This window comes from Battus philenor, unplaced genomic scaffold, assembly GCF_028537555.1.
Source record: "Battus philenor isolate CCGP_79_NKW_IND1 unplaced genomic scaffold, ilBatPhil1.0.hap1 SCAF_22, whole genome shotgun sequence".
NCBI lineage: Eukaryota > Metazoa > Arthropoda > Insecta > Lepidoptera > Papilionidae > Battus > Battus philenor.
In genome coordinates this window covers 5873461-5894041 of record NW_027181685.1, presented here as the reverse complement: position 1 = coordinate 5894041, position 20581 = coordinate 5873461, and the positions used below count along the sequence as shown (strand labels likewise).

Here is a 20581-nt window from a genome sequence, read left to right as displayed (position 1 = left end):
TCTTGCTTAAGCTAGTCTATTTGGACGGGTAATTGAAAAATTTGCCTCGTAAGACTATTGAGTTTTATCTAAGGAACCGATTTCTTTGTTACGTGTTAACTAAAATTAAACGAAAAAAAATTTTCTCACTCATATAATTAAGCTAAATTGGTGTAACTGAGAAATAAGATGTAAGTTCTTTTCATTCCATGAGTTCATCGCGTTGTAAAGATGGCCCGTCTCGGCTGCGTGGAAGACTCGCATAGCGGGGACAAGAAGGTCTCTGATTTATTGACGTTCACTTATATCGAACTGATTCCTTTCCTCAATAAAAGCCCGTTCCAGAAATGAACTATTGTTTATTATTGGTATGCCTAAAATATTAAGCAAGTATAGAGATTTCGCTGTTTTACCTTTCGCTCCTACCCGGTGAAGGCATATAAATTTATTTTGAATCTATTCCCAATCAGTCGCTAACTAGGTCGTAGCTGTTTTTCACCTTGGTTATGTGGTTTTATTTATTCCCGAGAGAACAGTAAATTCTATTAACCTTACACCTTTAAATATTCGAAAGCTGCATTGGCTATTTCTAGCGTATGAATTCGGAATCGGTTATAGCAGTTCACGCCAAAAATGCTGAATAAATTAATGAATAACCTGTAAAAAGTAATTGGCAGTATCCATCGGACTGCGTTCAACAGGTGTAAGGTTTTCTTCGTCTTTCATCGCACTTATATCGCTTCATTTTGTTAAAACATCATTTTTATTACTTTACGCTAATAAATAGGGTTTTATTATTTTAACAAACACAATAAATCCACTAATCACGCTGCAGTCATGTAAAACAGCGAAAAACACCTTCTTCTTTATTTATTAAACCAAAACCAAGTTGAAATCAACATAACTAAAAATTTTCAGGACACAGTTCAAGATAGGCTCTAGAGCGCTGTTAAGTTTTTATAACTTTAAGTGCAGTAGAGGCGACGGCACCATAAGAGAAAAAGAAACGGTATATACTACGTGTATATGTAATATCTTTCTCTAGGCTTCAATAAATTAGTTACTCATGTGGTTAATTGCGTAAGATTATTCAATACATTCTCATGTAAAGTCTGAACTAACTAATAAATCTAATAAGTTTATTAAACAAAAACTTGAAAAAAAACTCTTTTATGTTAAATGATTTTTAAAATGATAAAGAGTCATGTAAATTAATGAAATTGCTTTACGTTTCTATAAGAATGTTGTGTTACCCATAAAAAATCGTCTACGTTAGTTGTGAGCTTTGCTTAAATCAGGCTGTTTTTGAAACCATCATAGCTTTAAGGAATGCTTTTCTGGAATAACTTGCATAACATACACAAATGAACATTATAAATGAGGGTAATATGAATAAATGTAAAAAAATTATTATATCTTACTCTTGATTTCAACTTTTGAATTATGAAGTTTATAAGGGAAATATGTTTTAGACAGAATAAATAAGGCGCTTCGATTTATATTTTATTTAATTTTGAATATAATATAATAATAGGTATTTACAATAGGTGATACAATATGTGAGATAAATATAAATAAATTAATAACAACTCATATATTTTGAAGGACATAATTTAATGCGGTGTAAAACTGGAACTGCTGCTATTTATTCGTCATATGTATGTATATATACGGAGATAGTCAATATTTGAATATATAGTCATAGAAATAAAGGAACAGTGTTTTAAAATGTAAACATATACAATTAAAAGCAATTTGAACATACATTTTTTTTAACGGCAGTGAATTATATATAATTATATTACTACACAATAACCTGATACAATACAGTATAGTAATAAATATTCATTTTTATAACTAAATTTAACTATGCTGTATATACTATAAATTTTCTTTGGTATACAACGGGATCTTTTTCGTGAAATGTACATGTTACGACCTACATTTGTATAATATTTGTGGGATGTAATATTCATAAGTACATATGAACATTCACTTTTATAATATACTTATACATAAAATAGAAAAGCGTACGCATGAGACTGTGAACACATCGACATGATGGTTTGTAACTTACTACTTTCGTAAATTTTATCTACGTAAACAACAGTACGTTACTAATTATACAGGTATTTGTAAATATTAATAATAAATGTAATAAAATGGTGTTCCAATATTTTTAAATTAGACTAAATATAATGCGAGTAAATGAGTTCAAGGTATATAAGACAGTATAATACCATCGGGAAAATGTGTAGAATGTTCAAATTAATCGCAAACAAAATATAAATATGCGAAGGGACGGTTAAGAAAACTATATTTAATTTATTGAATCATATTTTTGTCAAACTAATGAGCAACCATCTGTAGTTGTTTAGAATCGTAATTGATATATATATTGGCGTTTCTTACCTGTATTATTGCAAATTTGGCACGCTTTAATTTTTCGTAATTTTTATTTATTAACTATTATTTAAATATTATTAATAATCTAATTTTATAACTTCAACATTGATAGACGCGCTTTATGAGTTAACCTCGTTTTAACTTAATGCGTTACACATAAAAAGCTTGTTTTAAATATTACATATAAATAAATTAAATTTCACAAATACGATAAAAAGGTTAAATGTAAATTTATTAAAAAATTAAAAGAAACAAAATTGTTGAATCATTTTTACTTTTAAAATCGTATCACATAAATTACAAAAATCTCAAAACATAATCAGACTTTATTACACAGATTAAAAATAAGGCCATGCACAGATTTAAAATTTAACTTCCTAACCGTTTTGTATAACAACGCAATTTTTGAGCAAAAATTTTGCAATAATTGAAATGAGAAACAAACTATTTTTTTTTGTCATTTTAAGACATATTTATTGTACACATGCGACTATCGCTATATAACTTTTAGCAAAATTATTATCGGAAGCTCAGTTTTAACAATCAACCAAGTTAATTAGACCTTATTTGACCATGCATTATAACTGAAATTTCATGTCCAAGAAAGGTCTAATTAATTTAGATTGTTATGTAGCTGAGTTAATAACAACATTCCTTTTGATATGTTCAATGTACTATATGTTAAATGAGCTCCTCTCTATATGGTCATAAGATGCGTTTCTCAACAACCGACTGTAAAAATCTATGCACTCTCTTACAATCAAACTATATACATTATCAATATACGACACTGGAAATTGGTAACACTTTATTAACTATAATATCTAAATCGAGATTACATTTAGGCCTACGCGAATACAAATATAGTACCGACCAATAATGCAAGGCAAATCATTTTCAGCCGAAATAAAGATACATTGACAAATTATTATTTTTTAACACCGAACACAGTCAAGTTAGCGATCGTATCAGTAACATTTAACGGAACAAAAATATACAATCATTATCTACTATTAACAAAACAACCTCTAAATTTTACTATTCAATAGTAAAACTTATTTTTTTTCTAATATAAATACAAAACACGACTAACCTAACAGTTTTAAAAAAGCAATAAATTCCAAATACAAATGTTTACCACAAACAATTTATTATATTTTTTTCATTAATTAATTCTAAGATTCGAGAGTTATAAAATGTTGAAATAGAATAGGATCGATAAGATTATAGTTACACGTATATTGCCTTTTAATAATTTTAAATTGGTAATACAATGTAATTTTTGAATATTATTTATTCAGTTGTTCATTATTCATAGCCAATATGCATTCGGAAGACATATTTGTTAATCCGAACTCGTAAGCCAATCTTAGGCCTGGTTACCCTTTTAAAGATTAAAACGTTATCATTATAAACATAAATTAAAGATATTAAGTAAAATAGTCGCTGTGGTATATCGGCGCTTAAAATCCGTAATACTAATGACAATAAATAATAATTGTTTACATCGAATCATTCATATCAAATGCAAAATTCATACAAAATGTATTCATCATATGAAAATATTCTCAAATCCATCATTCAATATTTGACAGAAGCAAAACATCTTCTGTGCAATGAAAAAAATCAAATATGGATCTAAAAACAACGTATAAAATTATCTACCGAAAATTTATTTCGTAAAAAATACTTGGTTACATTGGCCTTCACAATTCTTCGGTTGAAGCGATAGGTGCCTTTAGCAAAGGTGTTCTAGGACTTCGTGAACCGTCAGAGTTTTTAGACGAGGACTGAAAGTCTTCGTTTGATAGCGAGGCGGGAATGGGTGCGATCTTCAATTGGTGACCGTTTAACTTGATCTCTGTAATGGAATGCGACCTGCCGTGGTTCATATTCGGTTTCTCTTTGCTGCTGGTTGTTAAGGGGTCGTGAGTAGGGGTTTTAGCCAGCGACTGTGTGACCCTCGCTCGGTTCGACTGCTCTCTAAGAGCCATCTGGTAGGCCACTTCGAACGCCTCGCCAAGCGTTAAGATCACTTCGGTAGCTTGATCCTGGAATTTATGAATTTGTTGTCAATTTTATTTAACATTTATTTTTACTTAAAAGAAGTTCCTGCTACATGTAGTAATAGGATATCACTCTGATAGTAACAACATTTTAATATGATATGTATATGCATGTATAATGTTAATTTACCTTTGACACTAAATCGCCTAAGGAAGACATTTTGACTACTTTTTAATTCGAACTAGAAAAACAATTATGTATAAAACAAAATACTTTTTTAATTTTTAAAACTTATTATATGACTGTAAATAATTTAAAAAATATCTTCATTTTAAATAAATTTGTGTACACGTAAGTTATTCTTTCATAATGCAGTACTTTTTACTACTTTGGGGCAATATGGTATGTACCAAAATTTTTATTTTTCTAGTGTAGGCCACGTATTTTATAACAATTTTAAAGAAATAAATCATATGCTGTATCAAGTTATAGATGTAAAAACGGTATTTAACGATATGTCTAATTCAATTAACTAATATAAAATATTGTGTAGTAATATTCGCGGACGAGTTTTCCACTATCATCCGCACAAACGCGATACCTCCAAAGGGAATTTCGTAAATAACTACGGCAACAAAAAAAAGTGTTTTTTTCCTTATTACTTAAATCGTAATAGGTAATCAATTTTATTGTATTTCGAAAGACATTGTATGTAGTTTTTTTAATTAAAAATCAGAGGCAAGGGGTGGCGTACAACAAGCTATTGGCTCCAAAAAATATGTAATCGTAGATTCGAAAAAATTCAAATCTTTATCGTTTACACGCGAATATTGTCTTTTATACTCACCATTGTGGCAACACGGAACACGTGGCAGTAGTGACTTCTGGTAGCGTGATCCTTGGTGATGTACGCGAAGTGGGTCAGGTCGTCAGCGTCTTGGCACGCGCAGTGAATGTTTCTTATTTCATGCTCGCATATCAGCTCCTAAACAAAACGGTGATAAATTAACCAGGCGAAATATCATGAATAATGTATTTAATTGAATTTTTAAACGCTACACGGCATGCATATCCACTAGAATTTTTTTTAAAAAGTTTCAAAAACTACAACTTTTCAGCCTCTATGTCTAGTCCTCCCCCAAAGATATCTACGGGGGATATACTATAATCGCCACGCTCAGGCGGGTTGGCGATCGCAGTGTGATATAATAATACGCAGAGGAAGCTGCTGGCCTTCATATGAAAACTTGTTTCTAAGCAGTGGCAATCCTTTATAATTAATTCATACAGTGTGAATTACATAACATTGTATCTTAGGAGTTGAACCCGTGACCGACAATCGCAATTCTCAGTCCTCTACAGCTGGGCTACCGCTGCTCAAAATTATAGCTACTTATAATAAGACGCGTATTCGGTCATAACACTTCTTGTTGTCCGTAGAAGCTCACACTTTTATTTCAAATAGTTGACCTTTTACGAAGTGCAGAGAAAAATTAAGAACGGTGAGAGAAATAAATAATGATGATAAAATGAAAGTAAAAAGTGTACGTCGTAAAAGAATGCCAGAGAAGTCAATTTAATAAAGACTCGAAATTAAATTGAGCTCTCCTATTATTGGCATTCTTTAACTTAATGCGTGGCTAATCCCTAATCCAGTAGTTAGAACCTAAACGCAAAATCGATATCAACATTATTACCCCATAAAAATAACCCATAGCCAGTATTGCTGTGAAAATAACTAAAATATACTAAGGGAGGCGCCAGGTGAAAAAAAATATTTGTTTATAATTTGTTTATAATTTAAAATAAATTTAATAATTGTTTAATATCTACCAAAAAGTTTTAATTATGTTAGAAACTATTCGCTCATCTAAAAATAATCATTAATGATGGTCACTTTTCAGCGACATTTACCGGAGACTAATTTTTTGTCGTACAAAAATGGCGCGCTAGAGTATAAAAATCGAGGATATTCATCTTGATACACGTGATAGAACGTAAGGGATCGTTATTCAAAGATCACTTAGTATCCAGTGTAACCAACCATGAAGTGACCAGGCATTAATCTTGTAACAGAAAAAGGCGAAAAAAAAAAAACAATCCTTTTTTTTGGGAAGAAATACAAAGGCAAGATTCGAGGCCCGATGAAGTGTGAAGACTGATCCATAATTAAAAATCAAGCGGGCAAAGTCGGGGCTTTTGTTTAGTGGACCCTCGTTTAGGATCCTCAGAGGTGGGGTTGTTTGCCCTCCGTCCGCTTGGTTGCTTCTCAAAGAGAACAGTCTTTTATGGCGAGATTCGGAGTAAATAACGATTGATACTCACGGGGGTCAACACCGGCGTACGAACGTCTAATATCTGATATGGAAAATATTTAAAAATGCGCGTCACATAATTCATTATTTATATGATAAAGCCGTGCAGAAACTCAATATTATTATTTATTTATCCTTTATAAAAAAAATTATGAAATTCAACTTTACTAGTCATACGTATCTAATTCTAAACGTAAATGTTAGCACCTATTACGCCAACGGATGACCTGTATCCTTTTCTATACGAAACACCGAAAGGAAAATTACCACGAAAGAGTGAACTTTAACTAGATTTTGTCCCCCGTCCGCATAGCGTGCCCCGCACTGCCGTTTGTGAGAATAATCTCATTCAATTCAATAAAACAATTTTTGGATCAAATATAATATTTTGCACATGTTTTATATTGTTAGTGCAATATGTAATTTTAATTTCTTTTAAAATTAAATTCAGAGTTATATAAACCAAAACCGCGCTTTGCGTCGTTTCGTTTTGACATTGTTAAGTCGCTGCTTAATCAGTACTAATTTTCCCCGTGCGTCGTTAGATTTTCGAGGTTGCGTTACTTTGTGTGCCGTTGTGTGTGTCTTTATAACCAAATAAACTTGGTTCTTTGGAGATTTCTATTGAACGGTCACTGTCAACTTCTTCGTTAGTAAATTGTAATTCAATTAACAGAAAAAAGGAAAATTAAAAAAAAAAATAGAGACACACACAACGGCACACAAAGTAACGCAACCTCGACACAAACCTCCAAACAAAATTCCAAAGCGATGTGTTTGACTGACCAAGCTATGAAGAATTTTTTTAAAAGCGATCCTGACAGCGTAAAGAGTTTTAAAGTGTCCCAGGTGGTAGCTACGAATATTAATTGCCACAAGGAAATTTTTACGTTAAAAAAAGCTATTCAGCAAACATTGGACCATTTTGTTTTTTTTTTTTTTTTTTGGAAGAAAGCCAACTTACGACAACAGCCAATATCGACTTATCAGACAGTGATTAATTTTAATTTTGATTTTCATACATTAATTGAATAGTTTATTTTGTTTTAATTGAATTGTTTTTTGTACGTATTAAATAAAATTCTATATTATTTTTGTTTTTTCAATGTTTACTTTGTTCGGCATGTTTACTTTTTTCAATATTCTTTATAAAAAGTAGTATTTTCTTAACGCTGGAACCTATATTCGATCTTTCTTTCGATCAATGGTTTGCTATAGAAAATCTTAAATAGCTTTGCGTCATTTCAATTTGCGTCGTCATTTTATTGGAACGTTACCACGATGCAAAGTGAAGTATTAATATACCTCTTAACATTTTGTTGCTTAAAAATGATAAATACGGTATGGGAAATACGGTATAAGTGTAATTTCTTACCCTTGTAATAGTGTTTAAAAATTTCACCCCACGATAGCTGATAGAGAGAATGATGTCTGGCGAATCGCGGGGCTCCTTGGTTGTTTTCTTTAGTTTCTGTATTGACTTCTTTGTGGATTCAGTTCCGCGTAGCTCCTTTACCACAGTCGATCCAAGGTACTAGATAAGCAAGATTTGAAATATTATGAAATATAACATCATAGTTTCATCACAATATTTCTATTGTTAAACATCAAAACATTGGAAAGCTCTATATATCATAATCACTAGGTAACTTTTTAACAATAATTACGGGGAGTTTGAATTAATATTAATTTGTTATTTTAGTGAAGTGTTAAATGATGACCTAATATTATTTAAGCATAAACGGTACACAGTACGATTAAAATTATTTAATATTTGTTTTCCTCAAAAAACTTCATAAGAAGTATTATGAAAACAAAACGCCGATTTGAAGTTCTGCATAATTGGTTCTGTTGAAAATTTAGATTGGAGAGGGAAGCAAGTCCAGTAGTGGATGACAGAAATGATGATAATGATACAAGATTTAATAAATTTTAAACTCACATTAGCTACATAAGTAACAGCTCCAGTCACTAAAACAAACGGCTGGTGCTTCCATTGGGTCTTCAAAGCTCCTGGAACTCCAACTAACAGTTCTGACGGTGCTCTGATCTCCAAATCCGATGGTCTTGGTGGTTGAGGTGCCGGTCGATTCTTCTTACTACGTTTAAGCGTCTCACCGCCAGGGGGCGCTAAATTAGGAACTACAGGTGGCGGTACTGGTTTTAAGTTTTCTGAAGGTGGTAACTTCTCCTTTATTTCATCCTTTAGTTGTTTTATGTTATTTTTCTGAGGACAAAAACATGTACATAAAAATGTAGCACTTTACTTCTATGAAAAGTTTAAAAAAGTCGAATCTTGAGAAGAAACAACATATAAAAATTTTCGCACAATAAAACAAATGTTAATGAAAACAAAACAGAAAGAGGTGAAACTTAAACAGGCAGCTGCAAAAAGTGCCCTAACTAATTGAAACAGTGTTCGACGAGGCTAATAATAATAGACAAAAAGAGCATAATGGCATCCGCGCGACAGTTCACACTTCAGAAGTGTAAAACAAAAGTAATGATGCAAAACAAAAATAAAAACGCGGCGTACAGGCAAGCGTGAAATTTTAATTAAGGCCCTAAAGAATAAAGGGACAAGAGGAATATAATTGACATCGTGAACCATCTAATTTGTTGCGAGTGTCATTTGCTGGTAATAAAAGTAGAAAAGGCAACAGACGTATTCAGGCTTTGGTGAATGGAATAATGTTCCGTTGCGATGGGTTTGAATGGTAAAAGGGAGGTGGGAACTACCCTAACAGCGCTAGTTTCAATCGCAAACGACATGTTTTCGAATGTCTTTCGAACGGGCTTTAGAAATGAGTCACTTGGCCGGAAAAGTAAAATTTATAATTGGTTATTTATTAGCAACAAAGCATACCAGAACAGTTCGATATATCTTTAACTCCTTGACAAATTAAAAATAATTACCTGTCGCAAGTATACAGTGATTGGTTGAAGGTATAGGAGTTTTAAAGGGGTGAATGTACAGCTTATTTCTCAGCATGAAGCTTTCAAGATTTTGCAGGTATTTCCAATCAACACTCTGTATAAAGTGATCGCTACTAACAATAATAATATTTGTAAGCCGATGTTTCCTCTTACATACAATTACTATTTCCTCGTATTTGATTTTTTATGATGTTGTAAAGAGTAAATTTTAAATGTGTTTTAAATTCATGTGGGGGAATTGAGAGATACCCAAAAACTAGGGCTATAAATTTGCTATTGATTATGCCACTTTGAATTTATTTTTAACTTATGTGTACAGCTACGGTACCTAAATAAATAAATCACTATGAATACGTTACATTAATTATTATTTCCTATTAGAATGCGGCAGGCCAATAATATCTGGCAATATAGAGTCTTCAGAAACGGTTAATAAACAATTATTAAATTTAATATACAATAATCCGAATTTTGAAAAGCTTTTTATTACTATTTTATCATTATGTTATTTTTTATTTCTAAAACCGCTGGTTCTGAGAAAGGGTGTACCATTCATAAATTGACAGCAAATAAGCTGTATTGACCGCTTTAAAGCTCACACACCTATAACCAATATCTCTGTAGTTATAATTCTTATCACACCAATTCTAACATAATTGGGAATCATAACAGCCCCATTGGTTATGAATATAATAACTTGAATGTTGGTGAAAAATTGACTTTTGAATGGAGGCATGATGTTTAAGTAACATAATAGTCATGGGTTGGCCCAATATGTATGAGGACAATAGCATCCAAAACTCATTTTATAATTGAACTTTGGTTGAAAACTATAGTTAGTAAAATAACCACTATTTTCAATAAATGTGATACGTTGCTGGTTTTATATGAATAATAGAGGTTTATGGAAAATATATAAAAAAAAATCTAAACCTCTAAACCAAAATGAAACGAGGCAATTCTTTCAAATCGCACAAATATTCCAGTTAGGCATTTTCCATTGCGTAAATTGAAAATTTTCGAGAATTTTTTTCCCATTAACATATTTATAGCAACCGCTGGGTAGGGTATCGTTTTAGTGGCGTTTCGACTCGTACCGTAACCCACGGCGCGTGGTTACAGAGTGCCTCACTCGGCGTATGAATGGCGAGCTTTGAATAGCTCCCGGATTGAGCACTAATTACCTATACGGGGTTGGCGACGTGTGAAATTAAAAAAAAAGACTCCGCCCGCCACATGCCTACGTGCTCACGATTACTAGTGCATTTGAATTTATGTACTAGTTATTTAATTCGTTATACTCGCTTTCGAAATAAAAAAAATATCTCTATATTGAAAACCATTGAAACGAAGCATTTAAAGACATTGCCTCTATCACTGACCTAAATTTTTATCAAACTCATATGACTAAAGAAACACGAAAAAGCGGAATGACTTATTTTAAACACAAAGATATCTGTTGGCAGAGAAAGGCCCAGTGGAGTGACAAGTTGAAGTGACGGTGGATAGAAAAATGACCACTAGAACTTTAAGGTCCTAGACTGTTAACCGGAAAATTTGATAAAGGTTAAATGATCTAATTAATAACCTGGTTACTAAGTCTCATTGTAAATGTATGTGAGAGACCTATGTCCAGTGGTGAACTACCAATGAATATTGAAATAATGATGATGAAGTAAAAACAATGTCTATATAATTGACTTAAATATTATGTAAAATTTTAAAGATTCGAAGTTAGGTGCTAATAGTACAGAAGTAAAAAAAAATAATCAAAAAAATGACGATAATGTATAGATAATTGCCAAAAAGCTGTTACTTCTCAGTACCCTAAAATTGCGGTGTCAACTTATTACACCCGAGCGGCACATTATAACACCTGTAGGGGGTTGCCAGGCTACCCCCCTGTTACACGTGCGTAATGGTAATTAAGAACTAGATGAGCAATTTAACGGGGATTAGTCATTTTAATCTTGTCACATACTTTATAGCGTTGACGAGGTAATATTAAGCGGCAGGCGAATAGTGTTTCAAAAGTCCTCTAGGGGCGCTGTTGTACACTTTGAACAGACAAAATTGAATCTATTCCAAATTAATGAAAGCTTGAATTTTATTGGTAGAAAAAAATTACGGAGTAATTAAACATCTTAATTGCAACATAATATTTTACGTTCAACTTAATATTTTTACTTAACGTTTTTAAAATAAAAAAGGTTTCGCGGATTGCGTGTAAAAATACAAAAAAGATTAATAAAGTCCTGGGTATGCTATGCTTGTTTTGCGCTCCCAGTTTCTTGGACTTCACTCTAAATCTTAAGACCTAGGCCGTCGCCTTTTCTGCGCTCTAAGTAAGCACTGTCACTTCCACTTGTCAACTCCTTGGACAATATCGGTTATTTTCATTAATTTGCGGATCTCCTCTCTTTTTTGCATGTACAAAAGGTAATACATGAAGTTTTTTCGTGGCATTTTATATCCGACATATCTTGTGTTTTTCCTAATAACTACGAATGTAAGCGTACAATAGACTTTTGGCTTTTGGCTTTCAGTATTATTCTAAGAGGAGTTAGAATGGGTGACCAAAAGCTAGATGGTCTGTTAACAGATTGCCAAAGAAGTAAAGGTAGTATTTGTATCAAAGAGATCATAGTTAACAGTGTGTTTGGGATTAATAATGATAATAATCATACCAGGGCTTTTAGTTTCAATCCCGAAGAAAAACGTTATTTTTCCCGACGGTATTTAGATTTCTTTATAGTAACCAAACTATGAAGTCTGAAGGCCTGAGCTTCATATATTTCACCAGATTGGAAGGTCATCAAGCTCTTGGAACGCCTAGGCCAACTAGACAGCATATATGTTTATAGGTATAGCGATATGGTCGTATATTAGTTCGCTTTAACCTACGACATTTCTACTATTTTCCGAAACTTCATTATGAATGTTAAATATTTCTTCTATTTCTTCTGCTACTCGCGTACATAAATAAAATGAAATTCATATTAATACTTTGTTAGAAAAGTAAGGTAAATCTGTTTATAAAGTGTAAATTCTTTATTTATTCTTTTAAATCAGTTTTACACCTTTAAAAGTATAGAATAGTCTTTTTCATACATAACCACGGTTTTTCTCTCCTCAATTATGACAAAACAGTTTTTCTGCATTGTCCTATTACTGAATAGCCAAAAGTCGAGGAGCCAAATCAGGTGAATACGGTGGTTGCGGAACGATAAGTCGATTTTTGAAGTTTTTTAAAAAAAATTGATGGATTTTTGGACCAATCGAGCACCAGCAACGCATTTGAGACACAAAACATCCTTCAATATGCTTTGGGCTGAGCTAAATGATGTTTGAACTTTTGACAAACAGAGGCTTCCCAAATGTTATAGACAGACCTACATACATAGGAAAAATAATTACCTATCTTGTTAGGTCAGGAATTTTAAATAACAATTACAACTTTCATTTTGAGAAAAGTAGATTGATAGTACATTGAACTTTTACTAAGAAGCATTAGAAAGTCCCAGCAGCATCATGACTATTTCCTCAATCATAGCATATTAATTCCCAACCCGACGCTCCGCTATCGGATATCCTTTTTACATCCATTTGATTTAATACGCGTACAGTGCTCGTCTCGATGGCATTTCGATCCGCTCGCATTATTAACGCCATATCAAATTCAAATACCATACCCGCTATATTGGCATACAATAATTTTATGTCGTGAGTCATGCTATTTTAATATCATTAAGATAATCATTTAAAGTAAGTAGTATATTATCGTTAAGGTCTTTTGTGTAAATCTCTAATATATTTTAGGAATTGATAATGATTTTCAGTAATAATTACAATTTTTTAATAATCGTGTTGTGGAGGAATGACATTTTGTCATGACACCTGATACATTTGTAACATTAAAAATGTAAATATTTCATCACTGTTCTTATATGTTATATTGGCCATTAAACGTCCACAGCTGACATACGCCTGTTCCATAGATTTCTAATATGTTCGGTTGGAAGCGGTCTGCATCCAACGTCTTCCTTAACAAGATTCTCTGTCGTAAGTGATTATTTATCTTGACAATCATGATGCATAAACATGCACACATCTTCACAAAGAGATAATCACAATTTCTTCATGTTTAACGTTATGTATATTATGAAAAGTATACGCTTTTTGTAATTCGAACTCTTGCATCGTAAGTCACAGTCATTAAGCGCTAAACGACTGTTGCGACAAACTGAATATTCTCGACAATTACGTAGAATTGTGTTAAAAGTATATATTATATGTGAATAGATGTATGTAATGCACATATAGATTACTGTTGTGAATTATTGTACGTGCGGTACTGTATGTTGTCATAATACTTAATAGACGCTCGCTCGTGTGATCATACTATTGCGCAATATGATTCCTAGAAGTACTATCTATTAAATACATCAACTTTGATATCTTTAAGTCTTACGATACTTGTAAATGATTACTAATTTCGCTTTTCCTCGTATTATTGCATCTTATTATTTATGATTTATTCAATTTTTAAAGAGTTCGAATTCGTCTTTCATTTTTATATCCGTTATAAGAATTGCACATCCCAGAGTTATTAGTTTTTTTTTTTTTTAATACATTTGTTTCTGTTGACTTAGCTCCTACAAGATAACGTCAGTGAATCAAAGGTTTTTTTCTGAGTGAATATCGGATGCAATATACGGCAGGTAAATTTACAAATAAAATATACCTAATATAGGCATGGCAATTAACTTTGTCCCTGTACATCAAATTAATGTTTTTATCAAAATAATATTTATACAGCTGACAAGAATATTCACGTTTCTGGTATAAATTGAAACTTGTTTTATCAATCTTGTCGGACTTGTTCCGAGTGTTATTTTTACAATTTTTTTTATCGTAGAGGACATTACTAACAGCTTAATCGCTAAGCTAAATCGAGGAAACGACGACCCAAATATATTAAACTTTTGCTAGCTAATAGACGAACGAAAAATGTGGTTATTTGTACGAAGAAGGCTTTTTTTAATAAATATAAGCCTGTATCATTCTGGTCTATAGATTTGTATTAAACCTTTTAAAATTCTGATATAAAGTGAACGATCTGGTGGGTAAATTCAAACGTCCACAAGAGAATTTATTCATCATAACTTCAGGGATAAATTATGAATATTATATTAATTTTCATTAAAAAACAATTAATGTTGAAAAACTGAATTAATTCAAATAAGCGAATTTAAAAATAAACTCTCATTGTTTGAGAAAAACTACTCGAATCTATATAGTGGTTATTTATTACATAGTAGTTATAAAACTTAAATGCTTTATAGAAAATTTCATAGTGATCGGTCAGAAACTTATAAAACGATCACTTTTTTAGTAAATGTGCTCTCATGTAAAATTGTAGATGTTTGCTTTGCTCCTAAGAAAACATTAGCGGTTAAATGAAGTATGTTCATACGATATAATAAATCCCTTAAATTCGACAAAATTACTATCGTCGCTTAAAATCGATACTGTACCGTACGAAAACCTAAAATCCATGTTTGTAAAAATAAAACATCTTTTTACAATCCTGTAATAAGGATGTAGGCTGTACAGTAACAAACAAAGAACATTAAAAAAAAGGATAGCATAGAAATGGAGTTTTTTAATTCCTATTCTAAATATTTTAACAAATAAATTTCAATTCTTCAATCTTCTTTATTGTAAAAAAAAATATTGCACTTTGGCGGCATCCTGTCGTATGCGACCTATAAGTAAATAAAAAAAAGAAAAATATTTTACTTACCAAAGTATTGAGATCTGCGTTAATATCTTCGATATTGTTTATTGGCCCGTTCTGTTCTCCAGATACAGAGCAAAGTATCCTCTTCCTGTGCCCGGCCTTCTGTATTTCAAGTACAGCGGTCAACTCCACCTCCCAGATCCTCTTAACTCTATCCATATCCACATATAAATGTTTTCTGAACGTATCACTATATTGTTCTAAATTAATATTTCTTAGCCATTCATCTACAGTTTCATTTTGGTTTTTACTTATATTATTATTGTTATGGTTATTGCTTATTTCCGTTATTTTAAGAGGTAATTGTTTCGCCGATTCTAATATCTTCTGTCTGTCGTTCTCTTCGATTCCCATTTCTCGCAGATCGTTTTCATCGAGTATACCATTCTGAAAACAAATTGCCGAATTAGTTTCTCTTTTACTTAAACCAAATTTTATTTCTAACAATATTAAATATTTACTGGGTTAAACGGTTGTACCTATAATAAAAATATAAGTTGTCGCTAAGAAATCGCGAAATTTGGTGAGTACGCCAATAATTTTTTTTTTGTGGTCCAATTGGGTTGTTAAAGTAATATTTAGCGATCAAATCCGAGGCTCCTAAGGGTGCCTTCAAGCTTTGCTGCTAAAAACGATATTAAGGCCCAGGCAAAGCTGCAGGGTCTGTAAATACCAAAAGGGCAACTATGACTATCACAAAAAAAAACTTCTACCTTTTTATTATTATGGTTCTAATATAGTTTCGTACCTTCACCTTGTACTAGAAAGTGTTACTAAATACCGTACATCTGCCGCTGGACAGCTTTCTAATAGGATCGGTTGGAATCAGTCTGCAATTTATACTGCGTTGTTTTGGCCGTTAATTTCTCACGCCTGATCAGTCATCTTAGGTACAGTCATATAACAACAGCAGGAGCTGAGTCTAAGCCAATCATGGTTGCAGAGACAGCTGGTTTACGGAGTCAAGAGGAGTTACTATCCTCAGTAATAAGAGAAACAACCAGACAGAGTGAGAAGCTTATGCAATATTTAGTCGGTATTACATTGTTTAAAATTCCTCCGCTTAGGTATGTACTAACAAAAATTAAAGATACTTCTCACATTGAACAAAGCTCTTTAACAAGAAACATTATCGTGCTTATAATTAGCTTTAAAAGAGCAGTTGATCAAGTAAAAATATTAATAATAAGAAACAGAGCATTTTTGAAAATCCTTCACGCTATTCTACTGGTCTATTATATTCTATCATAGTGATAAAAATATAAATGCTTTGATCGGGAAAACTTTTTATTGTCCCTTATAAAAGGTTTATTGTGACAACGCTGGTATTAAATACAAAAAGATATAAATAACAAAAAAGGGATTACTTAACAGAAATGAATTTTATTTCATATCTGTAAAACTTTTTTTGAATAACTATAACGAGGTATTAATAACACTTAATAAAATTATATTAAAACTTACAATAAAGTCGATATCATCGTAGCCACTCTCCAAGAAGAGTGGTTCGTAATCATGCAGGCCCAGACTTGACAGCCAAAAGCCCAAGTTGGAGGCGACGGATGGACTTAGACTAGACTCGGAGCAGCTCAAACCCAGCCTTGTAGTGAACTCCTGTTCCAGCTCAGACACGAACACGGACTCCCGAACTAGTTTGCTGCCGAATGATGCCATTATCTCGGAGATTTTCGCCCATTCCTCCTATAACAAACAATTCAAAAGTAAAATTCAATAACTTGCTAAAAAAAAAGCTAAACTCTGTTGGTGCCCCTACCTTACCTTACTTCCGGTGCCTACCATGGAAGACAAGCATCGCTAAATGACCTTGCATCGTTCACATGAGAACATTCCGTTTTACTTGCTTACTACGACTACATAATTTTTTTGTGTTAATTAATTATTCTTGGGAGTTTTAATCCAAATTCGAACACAGATTTGAATCCTGACGCCATTAGTGAGAAAGTCGCTGCCATCGTGATCAGGTTAACAGTGTAAATTCTACACGATTGTAAATAGTCTCAGTATATACTTAATATACACCGCATCGATCACACCCTCTTATTTTCCTTGCCATGAAGTAGGAAAAATACGTGCAATATCGTAATATTAAATATCGTATAAAGCACGTAATAACCCGTAGGTTATTACGTGCTTTACGGTTTTGTAAGTAATGTTTGAAATTGTAACAGAAATTAACACAATAAGAGGTTTAATCTCAATGTTTGCTTATCTCCAATTTAATCTAGAAAATCGATATAAGACCAGTGATTACCTGTCTTTAAAAATTACTAAAAATATTTTTCGAGTTTCATTGTTATATTAACTTTGACGTGAGACACCTGTAGTTCATAACAACATGCCACTACCACACCAATCTACCTGCACGTTGCGTGCGATTTCAAAACATCTGCCGATCCGTTTGTACCTTTACAATGTAACATCTGCCTTATTGCAATTTGCTCGGAACTTTAAAGAGCAAACGGTCTGAAGTAATGTTAAAAAAAATTACAAACTGCACTTAGTTTTTGACTTCGGAAGTGACTTCTAAACAGCCTGTCGTCAACGTTAGAACAATTACGAAAAATATTTGTTATAAAATTTCATTTAAAAGGATTTTCGTTTTTGTACGAAAAATATTACATTCGATTAATTTTTATAATATTTCGACGTCTTTGATCCCCGAAACATTTTATAATTGTACTAAACGCATTTCTATGGTATATCCATGTTCTTTATAAATTTAAGAGATTTCCACCTATACACAGTGTATCTCATCACGATATCTCTAGTTTCATAGGGATTATAAACTATAAATTTAGTAGGAATATTTTGTGCGCCGATCATAGGAATGTCCACTTAAGAATGTCCTTTACGAAATTCCATTCGCGTTCTTCGTTAAGTACGAATGTGTACATAAACACTATATTCGTTACGTAACAATATTATTGCAATATATAATAGTACATGATATCGAAGAACAGCTTTTATTTAATTTTCTTCCTGTTTTCATAGAAAATTGTAATGAATATAATATAGAATTGTATTTCTATTTCTTTGATACGTTCATCTTACTTTCTTTCCTTTATAGGAACGTTGCTTATTACGTATTTAAATGCCAAAGCTGTAACTTGTTGCGTTTATCGCGATAATTTACATATATGAATATGTATTCAGTTTTTTGTGTCAGACAATCATTATCAGTGTACCCTTGAGTTTTGCATCGTACAACTTGCATTGGATGTAAAGATAAACCAAAAGTTCGATGCTATTGAGAAAATTATTTTATGTATAGTCTGCATGACTTACTTTCACATTACCTATTTTACGCAGAATTTGTCCTTAAGTAAATATAACCATTGAATAAGGACGGGATTTGGATTGAATAAGGGTTTACTTGTTACTAAAAATGTTGCTAACTTAATCTAATATTCCATAGAGCTAAAAATGTTGCTAACTTAATCTAATATTTCATGGAGCCACTGAGTTAGGAATGAAATTTAGTATCATTATGTTAATTTTATCACTATTATTTACCCTTGAAGAATAATGAGTTAAAAAACTCTCATCAGGACTACAAACCCAGCCTATGACTTTAAAAGTTTTTGTGATTTTTCAATTTAAATTATATAGTAGAGGACTACAAACCCAGCCTATGGCTTTAAAAGTTTTTGTGATTTTTCATTTTAAATTATATAGTAGCAAAACCTTTTATTCATCTTTAGTTATTTTGTTCCGTGACATAATTAATAACGGACTATTATTTTTCTATCTACAATGGAATTGATGGCTTATTATAAAAAATCACGGAGATAGAAACGTTTTTTCATATTAGACGACCCATAACTGCTTATGCAAAAGTAGAAATTTTTGGTAAAAATAGATTATTAAGTTTCAAAAATTCACTGAATCACCTCCATAAATTGTAAACAAAATACATTTAAGCAATCATTTTCTGATCTCTGGTAACATCTCTATTGATGTCATTACTGTGGCTACTGTTTACTAATTCCCTCGGCTTTCTAGCATTGTAATACTTGACTCCTACTTTAGAATTATTGACGGTACGTAATTGAAGTAATAAATATTAGTAATTTCTAAGCTACAGTATGTGAAATTTTGTCGGTTTAAAGACCAATATATTTATTAGTCTCTAAACCGCCAAAAAACACAACAAGTTACAGTTACAAAATTCAACAAGTGATCAACCGAAATAAGATCATATGAAAACGAAAGAAAAACAATAACATATAAAAAATAAAGATAAAAATAAGAAAAATGATATTATAGTACATTCGTTATCTCGAGCTATGGGAGTCCAGCGATAGAGGACTGAGACTTGCGATTGTAGGTGGTCGATACCCGGGATACAATCTTATGTGATTTACACTTTGTGCACTAATTATATAGGATTGCCAATGCTCACAAACAACTTTCCAGAAGAGGGGTAGCAGCGCCCACTGCGTACCATAATACCACACTGCGATCACCAACTCGTCTGTCAAACGTGGTGATTATGGTATATACCCGTATAGATATCTTCGGAGACAACATTCGTTGTCTAATAATGTTAATCATTCGCTATAAAGTAAGTCAACTACATTATCAAAGTTCTGTTTGATAAATCATCTAACAGTTATCGTACGAGATGACAAAACTCAAGGCAAACTTCACCGATATTTTAGTAATAGTTTACGTTACAAGGTTGTAAATCAGTCACTATGATTTATCATTGTTACGCAAATTAGTCAAGAATTGTTTAATTACGAGTAAATATTTGTATTAACATTTGTATTTTATGTCCAATTTATATTCTACGTTCAAATAAACAAAATGTAAGTCATATGTATTTTTATCACTTATAAAGAAAGGCCATTTATCTACAAATACATATCTACAAACGCCAAATTGGAAGTATCGTAATTTTGTTGATAAAATGGACTTTAAAATTTATGTCGTATCTAAATAATGTGAAGTCACAAAAATCTATTTTAAGACGTACTACCACGTAACCATTATCTGAGTGACAGATAGATTTATAACGAGGTTCGGGTAATATGAATACCGATTTTTTTTGTTCAAGTAACGTAACTTCTAGTTGTAAAAACACTAATAGATGTGACTTCTTTTCATTTTA

At 32.0% G+C, this 20581-nt stretch overlaps 1 protein-coding gene across 1 annotated transcript in view; it reads right to left on the bottom strand.

Annotated features, from left to right (window-relative positions):
* Window positions 1-1695: 1695 nt before the first annotated feature.
* Window positions 1696-20581, bottom strand: part of LOC137923782 (uncharacterized) — a 127005-nt gene continuing 108119 nt past the window's right edge. Inside the window, exons 13-18 of the mRNA XM_068767055.1 lie at window positions 16912-17148; window positions 15451-15834; window positions 8650-8934; window positions 8083-8241; window positions 5240-5377; window positions 1696-4436 (exon numbers count right to left, since the gene is read on the bottom strand). Of these exons, the coding sequence (XP_068623156.1) occupies window positions 4092-4436; window positions 5240-5377; window positions 8083-8241; window positions 8650-8934; window positions 15451-15834; window positions 16912-17148 (1548 nt within the window). The 3' untranslated portion in view covers window positions 1696-4091. The remainder of the gene's footprint in view (window positions 4437-5239; window positions 5378-8082; window positions 8242-8649; window positions 8935-15450; window positions 15835-16911; window positions 17149-20581) is intronic.